Consider the following 20,063-nt stretch of genomic DNA (forward strand, 5'->3'; position numbering starts at 1 on the left):
AAAAGCCCAAGGACGTGGCCGTAGCCCGGGAGTCCTTGAAGCGAGCCAGCGCACTGTCCGCTTTGTCACCAAAAAGGCGAGCGCCATCAAAAGGCATGTCCATGAGGGTGCTCTGGACATCCCCTGAAAAGGACGTGGACCGCAGCCAGGCGTGACGTCGAAGCGCCACCGTGGTAGAAATTGCTCTACCCAGCGAGTCCGTAGTGTCAAGCCCACATCGTATTGCATGGCGCGCTGCATCTCTCCCTTCGGCCATGGCCGAGGAAAGCTGCGCCCGGGCCTCCTCCGGGCACAGTGGCAGCAAGTCCTCCACCGCATCCCACAGAGAGTGGGAATAACGGTCCAAGAGACAGGCGGTGTTCAAAGACCGCAGGCCCAAACTGCGCGAGGAGAACAGCTTCTTACCAAACTGTTCCAGTCTCTTGGAATCCCGGTCCGGAGGAGCGGACGGGAAGGAGGATTGGGAGGTAGAGGCCTGGATAACCAGACTCTCGGGGGTGGGGTGTTGGGACAGAAAACTGGGGTCGCCCGGAGCAGGGCGGTGGCGCCTGGCAACGTTCCTATCCACAGGAGTGACTGTGGAGGGCTTGGACCAGGTGCCCTGCAGAACGTCAGTGAGGGCCTCATTGAATGGCAGCAGAGGCTCAGTGGAGCATGCGGCAGACTGAAGCACCTCAGTGAGGATGTTAGTCCTCACAGCCACGGCAGGCAGCTCGAGCCCAAGGGCTTCGGCCGCCTTGCGCAGCACCACAGAAAAGGCTGCACCCTCCTCCGAAGCCACAGTCGGAGGAGAGATGAATCCAGTGTCTGGTGAGGTATCCAACCCACTGGCCTCCCCCAGTTCATCTGCCCAGTCCTGTGCAAGTTGGCTCTGAAGGGCCATAGGGTCATCAGACCACTCCCAGTCGCCCCCGTCATCCAATTCCTGGTAAACAGGAGGAATGATCGGAGCCGGTCGATAGACAATATGTGTCTCTAGCGGCGTCGGATGCGGCGTCGGGCGGCGCCGCATCAGCGTCGGGACCAGACAGGGGCTGAACCGGGGATCGACGTCGACCGGAGCCGGCGTCGGGGGGTGGTATCGGTGCCGGCGCCGGCGGAGGAGGCGTAACGAGGTCGACCGGCGTCGACGGGGGCCCAGGCTCGGGCCCCTCGGGGACCTGCAGCGTCGGGGTCGGAGCCTCCAACGGCGCCGTGGCCGGAGCTGCCGGCATGCGAGGTCGCCCAGTCGAGTCCGCGGGGCCCGAAGGCGCGCCAGCGGGCGTCGACGGCGGGGCCAGTTTCCTCATGGCCGAGAGGAAGGCACTGACCTCCGCCGGCGTCGCGTCAGTCCCAGGGACCGTCGGGTATGGGGACTTGCGCGGCACCTGCGGAGCCGCGGGGGTGGAACCACCCGGACCCTCGGCCGAGTCGCGCGACCGGCGAGGGGAGTCCGAAGAGCGGTGTCGCTTCTTGGACTTCTTGGAGTGCCTCGACTTACCCGAAGACTTCAAGCCAGACGAGTGACGATGTCGAGTGCGGCTCCGCGACCGATCCTTGGACCTCCTCCTGGACCGGGATCGAGAGCGACGCGGAGCCGAGTGGCGAAGCTCGAGAAGCTTGCGGGACCGCTTCCGCCTAGCTTTTGAGGTCAGGGCCATACAGTCGGAGCACGACGCCGCGTCGTGGTCGAGGCCCAAGCAGTACAGGCACCGGCGGTGATGATCGGTCACCGACATCAGTCAATGACAGTCGTCGCAGGCCTTGAAAACAGGCATCCTACCGGCACCAGAGTCGAGAATTGACCAAAAAGAGTCAAAAAAGTTAGTCAAAAATTGACTAAAGGGGTAGCTCTCCCGGATCTGCGCTTACTGGCGCGGAAAAAAGAAGAACTGACGTCAGCGCGCGAGGGCGGCGTCTAAGTACTCCGACGACGTCATTCCGGCGCACGACGCCGACAACGGACGCGGAGCCGCAGACGACGCCTAGCGACGCGCAAGGGGTATTGCTGACGAAAAATCTTCTGGATCCAGTCTGACGCCTGGGGATATTCTAAGGTGAGGAATCTAACTAACGTGTTTCTTTCAGATGCTTATTTCATAAATGAAGTAGCCTTAATATCCCATACATGGGGTGGGTGATACAGATAAATGCTTTCAGCTTTGAATTCCTGGCAGGTGAAATATTTTCCTCTACATTTGGAATGGATTATTCATTCCTCTTTGTCCTCTTCCCCAATGTGAAAGCTACCTGCTCCGTAGACTCCTTCTGGGCTCCTAGCGATGACGTCATCCTTGTCTTCATCTCTTGTATAGCATCCTGTGCAAGAGCCAGCTCTTTTCCGCTCAGTCTCATTGTCTCCTGTGCTGCAGCCAATTCTGACTTCAGTCTAGACATCACTTCCTCCTGCTGTGACGCCTAAAGACAAAGCAGACATCACATTTACCACTCCTCAAGCAGCAGGCAGATCTGTTTTTACCACTGCATTTGATATGTCAGTTGAGGGTGATTACATATTAAACCTCAGCAGCATGCAGTGAGTGGTTCTCAGCAAGATGCTAACGTTCAGTGTCAAAAAGTATAGTAAATATTTATCTAGACAATTAATGTTATACAAAGGAGGAATTAAACACTTTGAACACCAAATCTTTCATGATCCAATATTTCATTAGATTATCACCATGAAATGTATACTGAGAGGGTCATTGAACATGTTAATGTACTGTAAACTAATAACATTCTGTCTGATAACCAAATACAGACTGTGCTTTAGTCAAATCCAGTTCTGAAAATAAAAATATCTCCTTTAAACATATAGTCCCATTTTCCTGAATCATGCTCAGCATGTCCAAGGCCACGGCAATGCATACTTTCATGTTTATGAAGGACTGGTATCTCTGGTAACAGCTGACCAACTAGCACTTTCTCCTTGGTACAGTTCTAGTTTTTCTTAAAGCAAAAATAACCATATAAAGCAGCTGCTAGTGCACCTCGGAGAAGAAGCTCTGCGCCGTCACCCACCTCAGTAATAAGGTGGAAGCGCAAAGGTGTTTCCTCATTTGTCTCGGGCCACACCCAAATCAAATTAATGAACATCCCTTGTCATTGGCTGGCACAAAAAGTTCACCCACAAGAACAATACTGCAGAATGGGCAGCCCGAGCCACTATATGAGGAATTTATCATGGGTGTGTCCAAGTATGATGTTAGGGTAGCAAAGAACAAGTTACTTACTTTGGTAACACTCTTTCTGGTAGAGACTATCTAACCACAGATTCCTCACCTTTTGAATATCCCCCAGTTGTCAGACTTGATCCGGGAAACTTACCAGCAGTACCTCTGCCCCTCTGAGAGGAGGCGCCGTGTGGTTCCGCATTAACGCTGCTCCGCCTCGGAAATAACATGCAGAGCCTATATAGGCGTCACTCCTGCATGCTGACATCAGTTGATTTCAAGGTGAGCCACGCCCGCAGAAGCAAAGTCCAATAGAAAATTGGTAGTGACCAGTGCGCAGATTACTAGACTTGGGATCATATTGATGGATAGCGTCCAGTCCACAGAACAGAGAGGATGGGAGGGTCAGTGAGGTATCTGCAGCTGGACAGATCCTCTACCAGAAAGAGCATTACTAAAAGTAAGTAACTTGTTCTTCTGATAGAGACCTCTAGCCACAGATATGTCACCTTTTGGATACCAAAGCAGGACCTATGAGGGAGGTGGGTCTGTAAGATGACTCAGCCAGAAAGTCCTGCATAATGCCCCTCTCAGCGAACCTGACTGTTCAGACAATCAATCAATCAATCAATCATGGAACTTATATCGCGCACTACTCACCCGTAAGGGTCTCAAGGCGCTTGGGGAAGGGGGTCTGCTACTGCTCGAACAGCCAGGTCTTGAGCTGTTTCCTGAAGGCCAGGTGGTCCTGGGTCATCCGCAGGTGGACGGGTAGGGAGTTCCAAGTCTTAGCTGCCAGGTAGGAGAATGACCTTCCTCCAGCGGTGGCTCTCTGGATGCGAGGGACGACGGCGAGGGCGAGGTTAGCGGAACGTAGCCGGCGGGTGGGCGTGTAGAAGGTGAGGCGGCTGTTGAGGTACCCTGGGCCTAGGTCGTGGAGGGACTTGTGTGCGTGGGTGAGGAGTCTGAACGTGATCCTCTTGTTGACAGGGAGCCAGTGCAGGTCTCTCAGGTGGCACGAGATGTGGCTGCGTCGGGGGACGTCCAGGATGAGTCGGGCGGAGGCGTTCTGGATACGCTGAAGTCTTTTCTGAAGCTTGGCTGTAGTACCGGCGTAGAGGGTGTTTCCGTAGTCTAGTCTGCTGGTGACGAGAGCGTGGGTGACCGTCTTCCTGGTCTCGGTCGGGATCCATCGGAAGATCTTTCGGAGCAAGCGGAGGTTGTGGAAGCAAGCTGAGGAGACGGCGTTGACTTGTCTGGTCATCGATAGGGAGGAATCCAGTATGACGCCCAAGTTGCGTGCGTGGTCCGTCGGTTCAGGTGCGGTGCCTAGTGCCGGGGGCCACCAGGAGTCGTCCCATGCGGAGGGTGATGGTCCCAGAATGAGGACTTCTGTCTTGTCCGTGTTCAGTTTCAGGCGGCTGATGTTCATCCATTCAGCGACGTCTGTCATCCCTTCGTGCAGGCTGGCTTTGGCGGTGTCGGGGTCTCTGGAGAGGGAGAGAATCAGCTGGGTGTCATCGGCGTAGGAAATGATGTTGAGGTTGTGTTGGCGTGCGATGGCAGCGAGGGGTTTCATGTAGATGTTGAAGAGAGTAGGGCTGAGCGACGATCCTTGCGGGACACCGCAGATGACTTCTGTGGCCTCGGAGCGGAACGGAGGGAGGCGTACTCTCTGTGTTCTGCCGGAGAGGTATGAGATGATCCATTCCAGAGCCTTCCCTTGGATGCCGGTGTCGTTGAGGCGTTGGGCTAGTGTGCGGTGGCAGACAGTGTCAAATGCTGCGGAGAGGTCTAGGAGGATGAGTGCCGCTGTTTCGCCGTTGTCGAGCAGGGCTCGGATGTCGTCGGTGGCTGCGATGAGGGCGGTCTCGGTGCTGTGGTTGGCTCTGAATCCGGACTGTGATGGGTCGAGGGATCCGTTAGTCTCGAGGAAGGCTGCCAGTTGCTTGTTGACGACCTTCTCGATGACTTTGGCCGGGAAAGGAAGGAGCGAGATGGGGCGGTAGTTCTTGAGGTCGGTCGGGTCCGCTGTTGGTTTCTTCAGCAGAGCGCTGAGTTCGGCGTGCTTCCAGCTCTCCGGGAAGGTTGCTGTGTTGAAGGAGGTGTTGATGATGTCTCGGAGGTGGGGTGCGATGGTAGAGGCTGCCTTGTTGAAGACATGATGGGGGCACGGGTCGGTCGGAGATCCGGAGTGGATGGTGTTCATCATGCGTGACGTGTCTTCGGGGGTCACCTCGGTCCATGTCTGGAGGGTGGCGGCGGGGCGCGAAGGTACAACCGATGGGTGCGGGGGTGAAATGTCGAAGCTGTTGTGGATGTCGGCGATCTTGCGGTGGAAGTACGAGGCGAGGGAGTCGCAGAGGTCCTGTGAGGGAGTGATGTCGTTGTTGCCGGTGCTGGGGTTGGAGAACTCCTTGACGATGTTGAAGAGCTCCTTGCTGTCATGGGCGTTCTTGTCCAGTCGTTCCCGCAGAGATTTCTTCTTGGTGGTGCGGATGAGCTGGTGATGTCTGCGAGTGGCGAGTTTGAGTGCTGTTCTGTTGTCGGCGGTCTTGTTGAGGAGCCAGGCCTTCTCAAGGGTGCGGCAGGCCTTCTTGGAGTCCTTGAGTTCGTCGGTGAACCAGGGGGCCTTCTTGCTTCTGGGTCTGGAGGGGGGGTTCTTCAGTGGGGCGAGGTCGTCGGCACAGGAGGTCAGCCACTGCGTGAGGTCGAGGGCAGCTGTGTTAGGGTCCGTGGTCCTGGCAGGTGGGCTCTGGCTGAGGGAGGTGGCGAGCTGGTCGGCGGTGATCTTGCTCCAGTTTCTGTGGGGAGCCTGCTTCGGGTGATTGTGGACCGTGTTCTTTCTGAAGCTGAAATGGACGCAGCTGTGGTCGGTCCAGTGAAGTCCGGTGGAGTGGCTGAATGTGACGTGCTTGCTGGACGAGAAGAGTGGGTCGAGCGTGTGGCCGGCGAAGTGGGTGGGGGTGTTGACCAGTTGCTGAAGTCCGAGGTTGGCGAGGTTATCCAGCAGGGCGGTGGTGTTGTGGTCATTGTTGTTCTCCAGGTGGAAGTTGAGGTCCCCGAGGAGGATGTAGTCGGCGGAGGGGAGGGCGTGAGGGCTGATGAAGTCGGCGATGTCTTCGCAGAACTGTGCGCGTGGTCCCGGGGGTCTGTAGATGAGGGTGCCTCTGAGGGTAGTCTTGGGGTCGGTGTGGATCTGGAAGTGCAGGTATTCGGCGGCGTTGAATACGTCGATGGAGTCAGTCGAGATGCGAATGGTGCTCTTGTGTACGATGGCGATGCCTCCTCCGGTCTGGTTGACGCGATCCTTCCTGATGATCTTGTAGCCGTCCGGGATGGCTATGGCGATGTCGGGGGCTGAAGAGTCGTTCATCCAGGTTTCCGTGAGGAAGGCGACGTCCGGAGATGCGGTGTCGAGGAGGTTCCAGAGTTCCACGGCGTGTCTGTGGACGGAGCGGGTGTTGAGCAGGATGCACTTGAGGTGGTTGCTGTTGTCCGTCTTGGTGGGCGTGGTGCTTGTTTGGAGGCAAGAGAAGTTGCAGGATCGGCAGGTGAAGGGTCCATGGGTGCGTCGCGGGGACGCTCGGTAGCATCCGGGGGCTCGGGCGGTTTTGAGTGCGATGAGCGTAGCGAAGTCGTAGATCCTGCGGGGGGGCTGGCGGGCGCGGGGACCAGGGAGTCTGGCGCTGGGCGCGGTCCAGGCGCGGACGGGCGCAGACGGGCTTACCTTTGGCGCACCTTCGGCGCTCAATCGGCGCTCCCGCTGCGCGCTTCCGCTGCGCGGTCGCGGAAGGGGCGTCATAAGTAGGAGCCCGGAGGGAGGGTCAGCAGGGAGGCGGGAGGCTGGGTAGCCAATGGGCAGTGAGGGGAGGCGGGACTGCGGGGACCGGAACAGGGAAGCGGGAGGAGGGGAAAGAGTGACCGGGGCAGTGGCGGCGGAAACGGCGAAAAAGAAGAAAAACAAGCAGGCAGCGAGCGGAGGCCGGTACCTGAGAGCGGCGGAAGGAGGTAAGTGGCGCCAACGGGGGTTGCAGAGGGTGAAAGGCAGCGGCAGGCGTAGGCAGCGGCAGGCGTAGGCAGCAGCAGGGGATAGGAGCGACCGCCTGTGGGTCACAGGGGGGTCACACTGACCAGCGCGGTGAGGATCCCTAAGTAGGAGCCCGGAGGTAGGGTCTGCAGGGAGGCGGGAGGCTGGGTAGCCAATGGGCAGTGAGGGGAGGCGGGACTGCGGGGACCGGAACAGGGAAGCGGGAGGAGGGGAAAGAGTGACCGGGGCAGTGGCGGCGGAAACGGCGAAAAAGAAGAAAAACAAGCAGGCAGCGAGCGGAGGCCGGTACCTGAGAGCGGCGGAAGGAGGTAAGTGGCGCCAACGGGGGTTGCAGTGGGTGAAAGGCAGCGGCAGGCGTAGGCAGCGGCAGGCGTAGGCAGCAGCAGGGGATAGGAGCGACCGCCTGCGGGTCACAATAGCACTACATGAGCATCTGGAGTAACGCCCACATAGCTAGAAATGGCCAGGACAGGGACTTCAGGTACCAACGCGGTGGTAGAAGCTTTAGGCCTGGTAGAATGAGCATCCAGTCCTTCCGGAGGCTACTTTTTGGCCAATGTGTAGCTGATCTTTATGCAAAGCACGGAGATTGTTTATTCTGCACAACCTTGCATGTTTTTGCTCCATAGAACCCCATAAAGAGTTGATCGTCTACTTTGTGTTCTTTGGTGTGGTCAATATAAAAGCTTAGAGCTCTTTAGGGGTCTAAAAGGCGTAGTCTCCTCCTTAGAGGGGCGAGGTGGAGCACAGAATGCTGGCAAGCTGATGTCCTGACCGACGTGGAACAGTGTCATAACTTTAGGAAAGATGCCCGTGCCCACAAAAACAGCTTGTCCGGAAGAAGGTGGTGTACGGTGGGCTGACAGAGAGCCTGAAGCTCACTCATGCCGATGTAATGGCGATGAGGAATACTGTCTAGAGGGTGAGACGCCGCAAGGGACAGCTGTGAAGTTGTTCAAAAGAAGTGCACATCAGATATATGAGGACCACGTCAACGTCTCACTGTGGAATGACAAAGGGAGAGGGAGGAAACAAATGTAAACCTTTCAAAAAGTGCATAAAAACTAGAAACTTAAACAATGAGGGCTAATCTGGCACCGTAAAAAGGCAGAAAGAGCCGAAAAGCATTTTTTAATGCTGCCCAGAGCAAAGGACAAAACAAACAACAAAACGTCAGATAACTTTTCCTGGATAGAATCTCTCTGCCATGTACTGCACCAAGCCACAAATTTGTCTCAATGACAGGCGTATACAGTTTTTGTCGAGGGACACCTGGTTGCCAAGATTAAATCAACCACCTCCAGAGGAAGGTTGAAAGTGTTCAATTGTTGCCTCTCGATCTCCAAGCAGAAGGTGCATATTGCAAAGGTCTGGGTGCAGAATTCTGCCCTCCTGCTGCAACAGCAAATCCTCTCAGAGGAGCAGCGTGTTCAGAGAAAAGATGCTCATACCCACATACACAGAGATTCCATACCCTCCATGCCCAATCCTGAGCCAGTCGGATGACTTGACGACTTCAGCCAGGTCAGTCCTAATCGTCTTGAGAACTCTGCACAGGAGTAATATAGGGGGAAAGGCATAAGTGAATCCCAAGTTCCACTTGAAGCAGAATGAGTCTCAGAGCGAGAGATGCCATGGAAACTCCAACGTGCGGAAGTGCTGATATTGCATGTTGTCATCAGCGGCAAGAAGATCAAGCCAAGGTTATACCCATTTGTGCAAGAGAACTTACGTCACCTCGGATGTTACTGCCGCTCATGATCCGCTAAGCGTCAACAGCTGAGCTTGCCCACCCTGGTATTCAACAATCCTGCCAGGTGATTCACCAACAATGAAATTCCTTGGTGGTCTAGCCATTACTATCGGTACAGAGCCTCCTAGCGGACTCCATTACCGCAACACACTCTGTTTGTTGCAGATCCACATGGCAGTGGTGTTGTCTGTGAGCACCTGTATCAGCCTCCCCTTGATGGACGGAAGGAAGGCCGTTAACATCAAAGGTATGGCTCTCAGCTCCTGCAAGCTGATATGGAGCCGGAGTCTACCTGAGACAAGAGGCCTCTGATCTCCACCTCTCCCAGATGGCAAACCCAACCCATCTATGATGAATCAGTCACAACTGCTAACTCTGGGTGGGGAGAGGGGTCTGCGCTGACCGAATTGCGGTCCAGCAACCACCACTGCAGATCTTTTGCAGTCTCCTCCAAAATCTGAACATGGTGGGAGAGGTCCCCTTGATGTTGGTCACAGTGAGACTTCAGATCCCACTGCAAAACCCGGATATGGCATGCGTGACCAACAGGATGCAGTAGGTCATCAGTCCCTGCAGTCTCAGTGACTACTTGAAATCCAGAGTCGAGGCTGGATGTCCTGGACTCTCCTAGCTCCGGTGGCGGTGGGAGCGTGTCTGGAGGTGGGTGGCTGACGACTGCCTGGGGAGAGCCTGTCTTTAACTTCCAGTTTCAAGGTAGGGGAAGACTAGGATACAGGGACGGCTTTAGCACTGGTGGCGCCCTGTACAACAAGGTTTGTTGGCGCCCCCCCAATGACCACCTCCGCCACGGATTCCCTAACTACCACCATTTGACAGTGCCCCTCAAGTCTCCATAACCACTGTCTCTTGGATTCATTTGGTTTTATAGCGCCACTCGTAGTAGTTTAAGGTATCAGAGCACTTTACATCAAAAACACTTTGCACAGAGACAATCATACGTGTGTAAATTAGCATATAGGAAATGTTACACAAAACAGAGGCCTACAAGGTGTTGGAGTCACATTTCACCCATACTGGTAGGCAGTATAGTTTAAGAGTCCTTGGCCTGGAAAAGCACAAATTCAGAATTTAAAATGTAACACTATTGTTAGGGGTTTTCTTTAATAATAAGAATTGATTTCTACCCAAATGAACACCTTTTGCAATGTCAGGACAATGAAAGACATGGCAAAAAATATATAGCTCTAATATGTTCCTTGCAGTTTGCATACAGCTCTTTGATGGCAGTTAAAAGCTCACCATTCTATTATCAGGATTTTACCTTATAAACTACAAGTAACAAAAGGATCTCTGACAAAAGCAGTAACCCATTGACCTATTTATTTTATATGCACTTTGTGATATGAATGGAACACTTTCTTTGCAGCAGGCATTTTAACCCTCTACGCTATGATGAGTCAAAATGTTCACTAGATGAAGCTCCTGTCCCTTTCCAGGAAGAACATTAATCATCGGAGTTGTCATTTTTATTGATGCCTGAAAATGCTGGGACAATGTACGTGGTATCAGGAGCTTTTAAAATAGATGAACATGGCGCCCCTACCCCAAGTTAGCGCCCGGTGCGATCGCACCGCCCTAGAGCAGACCCTGCTAGGATCCCTGACCTCTGAAAGTGTGCTGCCGCCACCACTATCACATTTGTGAACGCTGAGGGTCATGGTTAGACCAAAGGGAAGCACTGTGAACTGGAAATGCTCCTGCGCCCTCCACAAACTGCAGGTAGTGCTGATGAGTCTGTAGAACAGGTATTTAGGAATATGCATCCTGCAGGTCCAGCTTCTCCATCCAGTCTCCAAAGTCAACTGCACACAAGATCTGGGCTAGAGTGAGCATTCAGATTCTTTCTTTGTGAAGGAAGAAGTTGCGAGGGCGCAGGTCTAAAATAGGACGAAGGCCTCTGTCCTTCTTGGGCTCCAGACAGTAGCGGGAATATAAGTATTGGCAAAGCCAATAGGTCTCGCCTTTGCAAAAGATTCTATTTTTGTTTTCTCTATTTACAGTATTCTACAGTAGTTGTGTTGATAGTGAGTGTAGATTGTTTGTGTCTGTGTCAATAAAATAGTTTTCAATGTTTTGCTGATTAAGTGATGTATGTTGGATGTTTTGTCTGCCATGGTAGGCCTATTGGGTTTGCAAATGTTTTTTGTCAATGTTGCCCAGCTTAAGCATTAATTCCCTGCACTATCTCAATGGCACTGGAAACCATTACTGCAGATTACATAAGCTCCCTTTGGCATGTGTTCAGCGAGCTATAGTACATGCTTTTGTTAAACTATTTTAGAATACCACACAGAGGCTTGGTTCTTTTAGTAGGTGAGGGGGTTTTAGTTTAGCCTCTATTCAGACTGTATGTATAAGGTATTTTTATATAAACCTAACTGAAAGGCAGCGGAGCTCTGTATGTTGTCAAGACAGAGCCATCACAACATATGAAAGAAATGGTAGATGGTTTGTGGAGTATTGCTGATGCGGTTGGATGTAAAAGTGTGAATCAATGTCTGTAAATTAAACACCTCTTGAACTTCCATCTAAAAATGCAGATGTTTTAATAAGAATGATTTGCTGAGGTCGCCATTTCCAGTAGTGGCACAGCCAAAGCGTCTATTGTATATATTTCATGAATTCTGAACCAGAAGGCTTACTATGTAATTGTCACTGTATGCGTAAAGAACATTAAAACATAACACTTGTAGCAAAACAAAACAACCTGCTACAAGTAACTAATATCAGGCATAAAACCCTAACAAGTAACAAAGCACTGGGGAGAGGTGCCTCTATAGGTGCTGCTGAACATTACAGTGCTTCATCTGGAGGACACCCCAGCAATGCCACAAACAGGAAGCTAGTAAGTAACAACAGATTGCTAGTACTGCAAAAATCCTTTTTCTTCTCAATCAATTGTGAGGAGGCATTTTGAACCAAACAAAAAACCTTAGACAAGGGGCTTTGTCAATTGAATGAATCAATTCTTTAATTTATTATTCATATAGTTGACCTTCTCATTTGTAGATCAATCAGAAATTTAGAAAAAACACTCAGTGGACAAAACTGTGCTAAATTCGCGAACCATCACATTCAATCAATCGATTCAATTCAACTCATTTATCTCAAAAGTTGAACAAGATGAGAGAGGAGGCGATCTTGAACTGAAATTGTCAAGACGCGAAGCGATGTTAATTTTGAAATTTAACACAGCTACTAACGGATTGAACGAACTTTCAGAACTCTTCAAACTGACTTAAGCCATGAAGACCCTTTTTCATCTGTTCCGTTGTAAAAAAAGGTCTTCCATTCAGCTTTGGTTACATGAGTCTCGATAACATTTTCCAGTTGTCAATACCCAATACATGAAAACACAACCATATTATATGACTAATTGCTATGAAGTTGCAACGAACTCCATTTTGATATACAATTACAACATAAGAACAATTGCAATAAATTGGCAATGAACTGTCGTAGTTGTTCATTTATTTGCACTACTGCGATCTCACCATTTTTATAAGTATGGTTTTTTATGGAAATTAACTCCATCTCCAGTTTTGCAAAAAAAAATTCCCATACCTATATCGCATGTAATTATATTTTATAAAATAGATGATTCAAAAACATAGTCCTTCCTCTACGATTCACCGGGCCTCATTTCCGCATACATAAACAGCGCTGAGGTCACATGATCGGAACTCACAAACCACGAGACTGAGAGGACGAACTAAACTGGATGCCTCAAGGTATGGCCCCCGCTTTCTTTGGCGCACAGACTATACTCAAGATTCTAACGACTTTGTGCCCCCTCCAACTAAACCGTCCGTACCCCTTTTTTTCGTAGTGCTTCGTTACCGAAAATAAAAATCAGCGAATTTACCGGATTTATCTCCGCGACACTGCTCTTTAAGGTAATTGACCCACTTGTCCGTCTTAACATCTCGCTTTACCGTCAGCCTCATGATGCTTATACTTTGCTCGTATTCTTCCTTGTACAGCATAGAAAGAGATTTGCACGTTCTACTGCCCTCAGCACGGACTACACATTCTCCTCTGTAAGTAAATCCAGTTCTCTGCATTATGCCTCATTTAGCCCCTCCATTCAATCGGACTAGCGTCTAAAAACATCTTTTAAATCCACATTCAGGTTTTTCAAAACAGACGCAAGTTAAAAAATACAACATCATGTGAGTAATAAGCGATTTAAGAGGATGACTGTTGTTCTGTAGCAGTTTTTTTAAACTACTTGACACCACTTCTTTCTGACACAACTTTTCCTGACTCTGTTATCTTCCAGAATTATCAGTGATGTAGATCGGCTGATCTATTTCCACCCACTAGAGGTAATTTGCCCTGTGTACATGTGCACACTTGTAAAGAGACGATGTTGGGCGTCTAGACATACTGAATTATTCTTTCTTTTTGTTCTCCTAGCCTACAGGTCCTGATGAGAGCCCTAGTAATTATGGGGACTCGAAACGCGTAGACCTTGCTTTTCTGGCCACAAGAAGTCGAACCCAATCAAAATTGTTAGACACTAACTTCATATTGTTTAGCTTTTGTCTTCTGTGGTTTTTACAAAAAAGTTTTATGTATATTGATGAATCAATCCCTTGTATGTTTCTGAATGAATGAATGTGTGAATGAGAATAAATGAGTTGAATTGAATCGATTGATTGAATGTGATGGTTCGCAAATTTAGCACAGTTTTGTCCACTGAGTGTTTTTTCTAAATTTCTGATTGATCTACAAATGAGAAGGTCAACTATATGAATAATAAATTAAAGAATTGATTCATTCAATTGACAAAGCCCCTTGTCTAAGGTTTTTTGTTTGGTTCAAAATGCCTCCTCACAATTGATTGAGAAGAAAAAGGATTTTTGCAGTACTAGCAATGTGTTGTTACTTACTATATTTGGCTCAGCTTTACTGCCACTAGCCAAAACCCAGTCTTGTTATTGGTTGACAAACAGGAAGCTGGCACAGAGTTGATGTGCGTGTCCTTACCATGATGCATGTTGTGCAGGTGCTTCTCTGCTGTAGGGGAGAGGCAGATACAGCAAGCCATGCACATCTGTATCAGGAAGAGCAGGTGGGGCACAGGGCTGCTCCTGGACAAGGATCGGAGCCTCATCAGTCCAGTCCACTGTGCAGTGCAACCAGGATCGGATTGGGAACGCATCCCAGCCCTGGTCAGACTGGCCGTGGGTGCTGGTGGGAAACACTGCTGCTGCTTTTGGTGCAGGAGGCCGATATTGTAGCACTGCTGCTAAACTGGCCCCCTGTACCAAAACCGACCCCCACTCTTCTGGCCCAACAGGAAAACGTCTGGTGCCCGCTACGGCTAGTCCGGCCCTGAGTACAACAGGTCCGCCGTGATCAATTCCCAACCCAGGAAGAAGCTTAGTGATGCAGCAAGAGTCACATGATGCAAAACCGGGCTAGCACTCAAGCAGTATAACTCACTACATGGCCTTCACTCCACCCCACCACTCCCAAGACTGAAGTCTGTTTCAGCACTAGCCCCTGCAACAGAGGACTGGAATATGGTGTGAAAAGAGGGCCAAGATTGCAAAGAGAAAGTAAAGTTGTTGGGAGAAAAGCATTGGTAAGGCATCAGGGAAACAAAGATGAACTGATGAAGGTAGACGTGGGGGAGCTGCACACCTTTCAATTGAAGTTGGCCCTCATTTAGAGCCCCCCTGCTCAACTACATTAAACACATTCTACTGTGAATCTTCCATTTCCCCATCTCAGAAAACTGTTTAAAACAACTCAAATCTGAACGAGAACGCAGCATTCAGCATTTCTACAAAGATGTTTTAAATCCCAGATCATAGCTACCCGAGGAGTAAACAAACAAAACAAGAACCAACATGAAAACGCCTTTTCAAGCAGCGACAGAGGCAGAGGGATAGGGCAAGCAGAAATTATTTGGGACTGGCAAGCAGCAACCTGGGGGGCTGGATAAGCGGTGAACAGCACTCAAAAAACAAACAAACAGCGACACAAGGAACATTAAAAAAACACGGTCTGAAAGCAAAAAAAAACCAAAAAGAACAAGTTACTTACTTTTGGTAACGCTTTTTTCTGGTGGATACAGTATCTGCCTGTGGATTCCTCACCTTTTGAATATCCCCTGCGCCAGCATTCCGCGGAAACTTTTTCCTAGCTCTCCACGCCAACAAGGTCGTCACAATACTACGGCTCCACTCGCGACTCCGCATGATGTCACCGGGGCCATAAGAGAGCCTCGTCGGCGTGATGACGTCAGTTCCACCCATTTTTTCCGAGCCTCCGAGGCGAACAGGTGGACCGACAACAGATTCAAAGTATACACAGTACACATTCATACCAATACACGTAGTGCAAAATTAAGAGGAAAGCCAAAGAATAATACCATTTCCTATAAATACACAAAGGTAAATAGAAGAGACAATGCAAAACAAACATTTTAATGCCACCTTTAAGGTATACAAGGGTGGACATCGGGGAGAAGGGTGGGTCAGTGAGGAATCCACAGGCAGATACTGTATCCACCAGAAAAAGCGTGATAGAAGGTAAGTAACTTGTTTTTCTGATGGATACATCTGCCTATGGATTCCTCACCTTTTGAATAGAATCCCACAGCAGTACCTCTCCTGGAGGAGGGTGTTCACCCTTTTATAACAAAAAGTCCTGCAGTACAGAGCACGCAAAATGGCCTTCGCTCCTCACTTTGGAATCCAAGCAATAATGCTTTACGAAAGTGTGGAGGGAGGCCCAAGTCGCAGCCTTACAAATGTCCACTACAGGAAAACCTCTGGCCAAAGCAGAAGTGGATGACTTGGCTCTGGTAGAATGAGCTCTAATACCTTCAGGCGGTTCCTTACCAGCCAGGGCGTAGCAGATCTTCATGCACAAGATGATCCACCTGGAAAGAGTGCGCTTGTGCACAGCCTTGCCCTTCATGCGTCCAACGTAGCCCACAAAGAGCTGATCGTCCAATCGCAAGTCTTTAGTCCTATCCAAATAAAAGCTCACCGCTCTTTTAGGATCCAGGCGGTGAAGTCTCTCGTGAGGGGGGAGGATAAAATACGGGAAGAGTAATGGGACTGTCCTAGATGGAAGGGAGTAACCACCTCACGCAGAAAAGCAGCTCTGATACTGAGAACCATCCTTCAGCATGAATGGTCAAAAACGGGGGTTTTGAACTAAGAGCCTGAAGCTCACTCACACTCCTTGCTGAGGTAATAGCCAAAAGAAAGACCGTTTTAAAAAGACAGCAGTCTCAAGGGTCAACTATGTAAAGGTTCAAACGGGGAACCCATCAAGAAGGTTAAAACAAGATTTAAATCCCATTGAGGCATAACAAAAGGAGTAGGCGGAAACCTATTGGTAAGGCCCTTAATAAATCTCAAAACAATGGGAAATTTAAATAAAGACAGCTGATCCGGCAAACAAAGAAAAGCCGATAAAGCGACAAATAGCCCTTAACAGTAGCCACAGCACAACCCTGCTGGGCCAAATACAGCGAAAACTGAAGAATATCTGACAAGTGGGCCTTTAAAGGATTAAGGGACATTTAACAAATCTGGACCATCTGGACGAATAAATAGACTTAGTGGAGTGTCGCCTGGACGATGAAAGAACATCCACCACATCCGGAGGGAGAGAGAAAGAACTCAGGTTGCCCAGTTCAATCTCCAGGCATGAAGGTGCAGGCTCTGGAGGTGAGGGTGTAGAACCTGCCCCTGCAACTGCGAGAGGAGGTCTGCCCTGAGAGGGAGACGGAGCGGAGGGTGCGATGAGAGGTGAAGAAGATCTGTGTACCACACCCTTCTTGGCCAATCCGGAGCGATCAATATAACTTGGGTCCGGTCTTGGCGAATCTTCCCCAGAACCCGAGGAATCAAGGGTATGGGAGGAAACGCGTAAAGGAGCTGTGAACGCTAATCCAACTGAAACGCGCCCCCCAGCGCCCCCTGCACCGGATACTGGAAACTGCAGAACGACGGGCAGTGCGCGTTCTCGTGAGTGGCAAATAGGTCCAACAAAGGAAACTCCCACATCTCGAAGATGTGATGAACTACCTTCGGCCGAGTAATGCCGACTGAGACTGTCCGCACGAACATTCAGCACTCCGGCTAGATGATTTGCAAACACACAAATCTGATGGCCCTGAGCCCAGGACCAGAGTTGCAGAACCTCTCGACAGAGATGATACGACCCCACACCTCCCTGTTTGTTGATGTACCACATCGCGGTTGTGTTGTCCGTCAGGATCTAAACTGACTGACCGCGAAGGGAAGGAAGGAAAGCCTTTAGTGCCAAACGTATCGCCCGCAATTACAGAAGGTTTATGTGAAGCAACCTTTCCTCTGGAGACCAAAGACCCTTGACCTCAAGATCCCCCTGATGAGCACCCCACCCTAGAGTGGAGGCATTAGTGATCACTGTGGCCACCGGAGAAGGAGGCTGAAAGAGCTTTCCTTGAGAGAGATTTCCCCTGCACTCTCCACCAAGTCAGCTCCGCTGCAGCGTCTCTGGAGATTCTGACTGACTCCCTGAGATCTCTGTTGTGTTGAAACCACTGCCTGCGGAGACACCAGTGGAGTGCCCTCATATGCCAGCGTGCATGACTGACCAACAGAATGCAGGAAGCGAGCAGACTGAGCAGGCGTAGGACCTTCAGGACTGGAACAACCACTCCATCGTGAAACAAAGGAAACATCTCCTGAATGTCGAGAATTCTCTGAGGAGGTGGAAAAGCTCGACACACAGTAGTATCCAGTACCGCCACTATAAACAGGTTGCGGTGAGAAGGCACCAGGTGAGATTTGGGCACATTTATTGAAAAACCCAAGTTGAACAACAGCTGAGCTGTTACTCGCGGATGATGAAGCACCACCTCTGGCGACTCCGCCTTGAGCAGCCAGTCATCCAGGTAAGGGAAAACCTGGATCCCCGACCTCCTGAGATGAGCTGCCACCACTGCCATCACCTTTGTGAAGACTCGAGGTGCAGTAGTAAGACCAAACGGTAGGACCGCAAACTGGTAGTGCTGCGACCCTACGTGAAACGGAGATACTTCCTGTGCGACTTCAGAATGGGGATGTGAAAATACACATCCTGTAAATCGATCAACACCATCCAGTCATCTTGCTGCAGCAGAACATGAGCAAGGGTCAGCATCTTGAATTTCTCCTGTTTGAGGTAAAAATTCAAGACCCTGAGATCCAAGATTGGACGTAACCTGCCATCTTTATTGGGAATCAGGAAATACTGCGAGTAGCATCACTGACCCCTTTTCTGCTCCGGAAGCACCTCTATCGCACCTTTTTGCAATAAGGCAAGGACCTCCTTCTGGAGAAGAAGCAAATGATCTTCTGAACAGAAACTTTGGCAAGGAGGGTAAGGAGGAGGAAACTCCCGAAAGTGAAGGGCGTACCCATTCTCTACAAGTTTTAAAACCCAAAGGTCTGACGTGACTGATTTCTAACCCTGTAGAAAGTGAAACAGCTGACCCCCTACAGGACCCACATGTTCCAGAAAGGGGGATCTAGGGCTGCTTTCCTGGATTACCAGGGGAGCTAGAAGAGGAGGAGGAGAAATTGCGGGCTGACCCACATTGGTGACCCCTGTTTCTTCCTCTGTAGGACTTGTAAAGAGGATTTTGCTGCTGTTTTTGCTGAGGCTGCCGTAATCTACGAAAGGAAGACCTTCCAAATCCTCGATACTTCTTATATCCAAAACCCCTTGACTGAGTCTGCAACCCTAAGGATTTTGCCGTGGCTTTGCTATCTTTGAACCTCTGAAGCTCAGAATCAGCCTTCTCTCCAAAAAACTTTGAACCATCAAAGGGCAAATCAAGAAGGGTAGCCTGTACATCTGTTGAAAACCCAGAGGATATGAGCCAAGCCTGTCTCCTGGTAACTATGGATGAGCTCATAACCCCGGCCACCGAATCAGCTGTATCCAGGCCAGACTGTATAACCTGACGAGCAGCAGCCTGAGCATCCGACAGAACCTCCATAAAATTTCTCTGCTCCTCATCAGGCAACTTGGGCGCCAATTGCTTAGCTGAATCCATCAAGGCATGTATGTAACGTCCCAACAAAGAGGTAGCATTGGTTGACTTTAGTACCATGCCAGAGGAAGAAAAGACTTTCTTAGCCGATTGCCCCAACTTCTTAGAGACCCTGTCGGCAGGAGCCTGAGGAAAAGTGCCTGAAGATTCTTTAGAACAGGACGCCTGTACCACCAAACTTTCCGGGGACGGATGTGAAGAAAGAAAGGGAGGGTCTCCTGGAGCAGACCTATATCTTCGTGCCACAGATTTAGATACAGCAGGAGAAGAGAGTGGTTTACGCCACACTACCAGGATAGGCTCAGTTAAAGCCTCATTAAAAGGCAACAGTAGCTCAACTATCGAAGATGGCGAAGGCAAAACCTCTGTGAGCAAATTTGGCTTATACTCTGCTGTAGGGAATTGCAAGTCCAAAAGCTCTGCAGCCTTTCTGATAACAGTATGATACGGAGCCACCTCTTGAGGTGGAGAAGCTCTTGAAGAAGAAAGTTCCCACTCTGGGGAGGTGTCCAGGCAACTAGCCTCCTGAAGCCCCTCGAAATCATCGACCGATTCCTCTTTCTCACCCTCTTCAACCTCTTCTCTCTGATACTTTTCTTCCTCCAACAGTCTCTGCACCTCTCTCCTCGAGCACAACCTCGGTTGCGGCATTGGCAGCGCCATACGCGGCGCCGACAGCTCCGGAGCCGGCGTCGAAGGAGGGGCCGATGGTGGAGTCAGAGCCGTACGAAGCCAAGAGGAAGGCCCACCAGACGGCGCCGGGGACTCCGTATACGATGTCGAAAATCTAGGAACCGGAAACTGCCATGACGGCGCCGTCGGCATAAAAAGCAAAAGGGTGCCTTGGCATAATGCTGAGGCACGCCAAATTGAAGGCCAGCTGACCCACAGGACCCGAAGGTGCTCTGGAGGGGAAAGCTGCCTTGGCAAACACACCATACACAGCATTTAAAAAATGCGTAGGATCTGACCCCGGTGTAGGAAATTGAGGATATGGAGTCGAGTCAATATCCACAATAGGAGCCTCCGACG

General features: G+C 50.5%; 1 protein-coding gene across 1 annotated transcript in view; it reads right to left on the reverse strand.

Moving 5' to 3' along the window:
* The window catches only part of PMFBP1 (polyamine modulated factor 1 binding protein 1), a 2,019,859-nt gene that overhangs the window by 407,368 nt on the left and 1,592,428 nt on the right, over window positions 1–20,063 (reverse strand). Inside the window, exon 37 of the mRNA XM_085636957.1 lies at window positions 2,230–2,397. Within this exon, the coding sequence (XP_085493083.1) occupies window positions 2,230–2,397 (168 nt within the window). The remainder of the gene's footprint in view (window positions 1–2,229; window positions 2,398–20,063) is intronic.

This window comes from Triturus cristatus, chromosome 12 (assembly GCF_964204655.1).
Source record: "Triturus cristatus chromosome 12, aTriCri1.1, whole genome shotgun sequence".
Classification (NCBI taxonomy): Eukaryota; Metazoa; Chordata; class Amphibia; order Caudata; family Salamandridae; genus Triturus; species Triturus cristatus.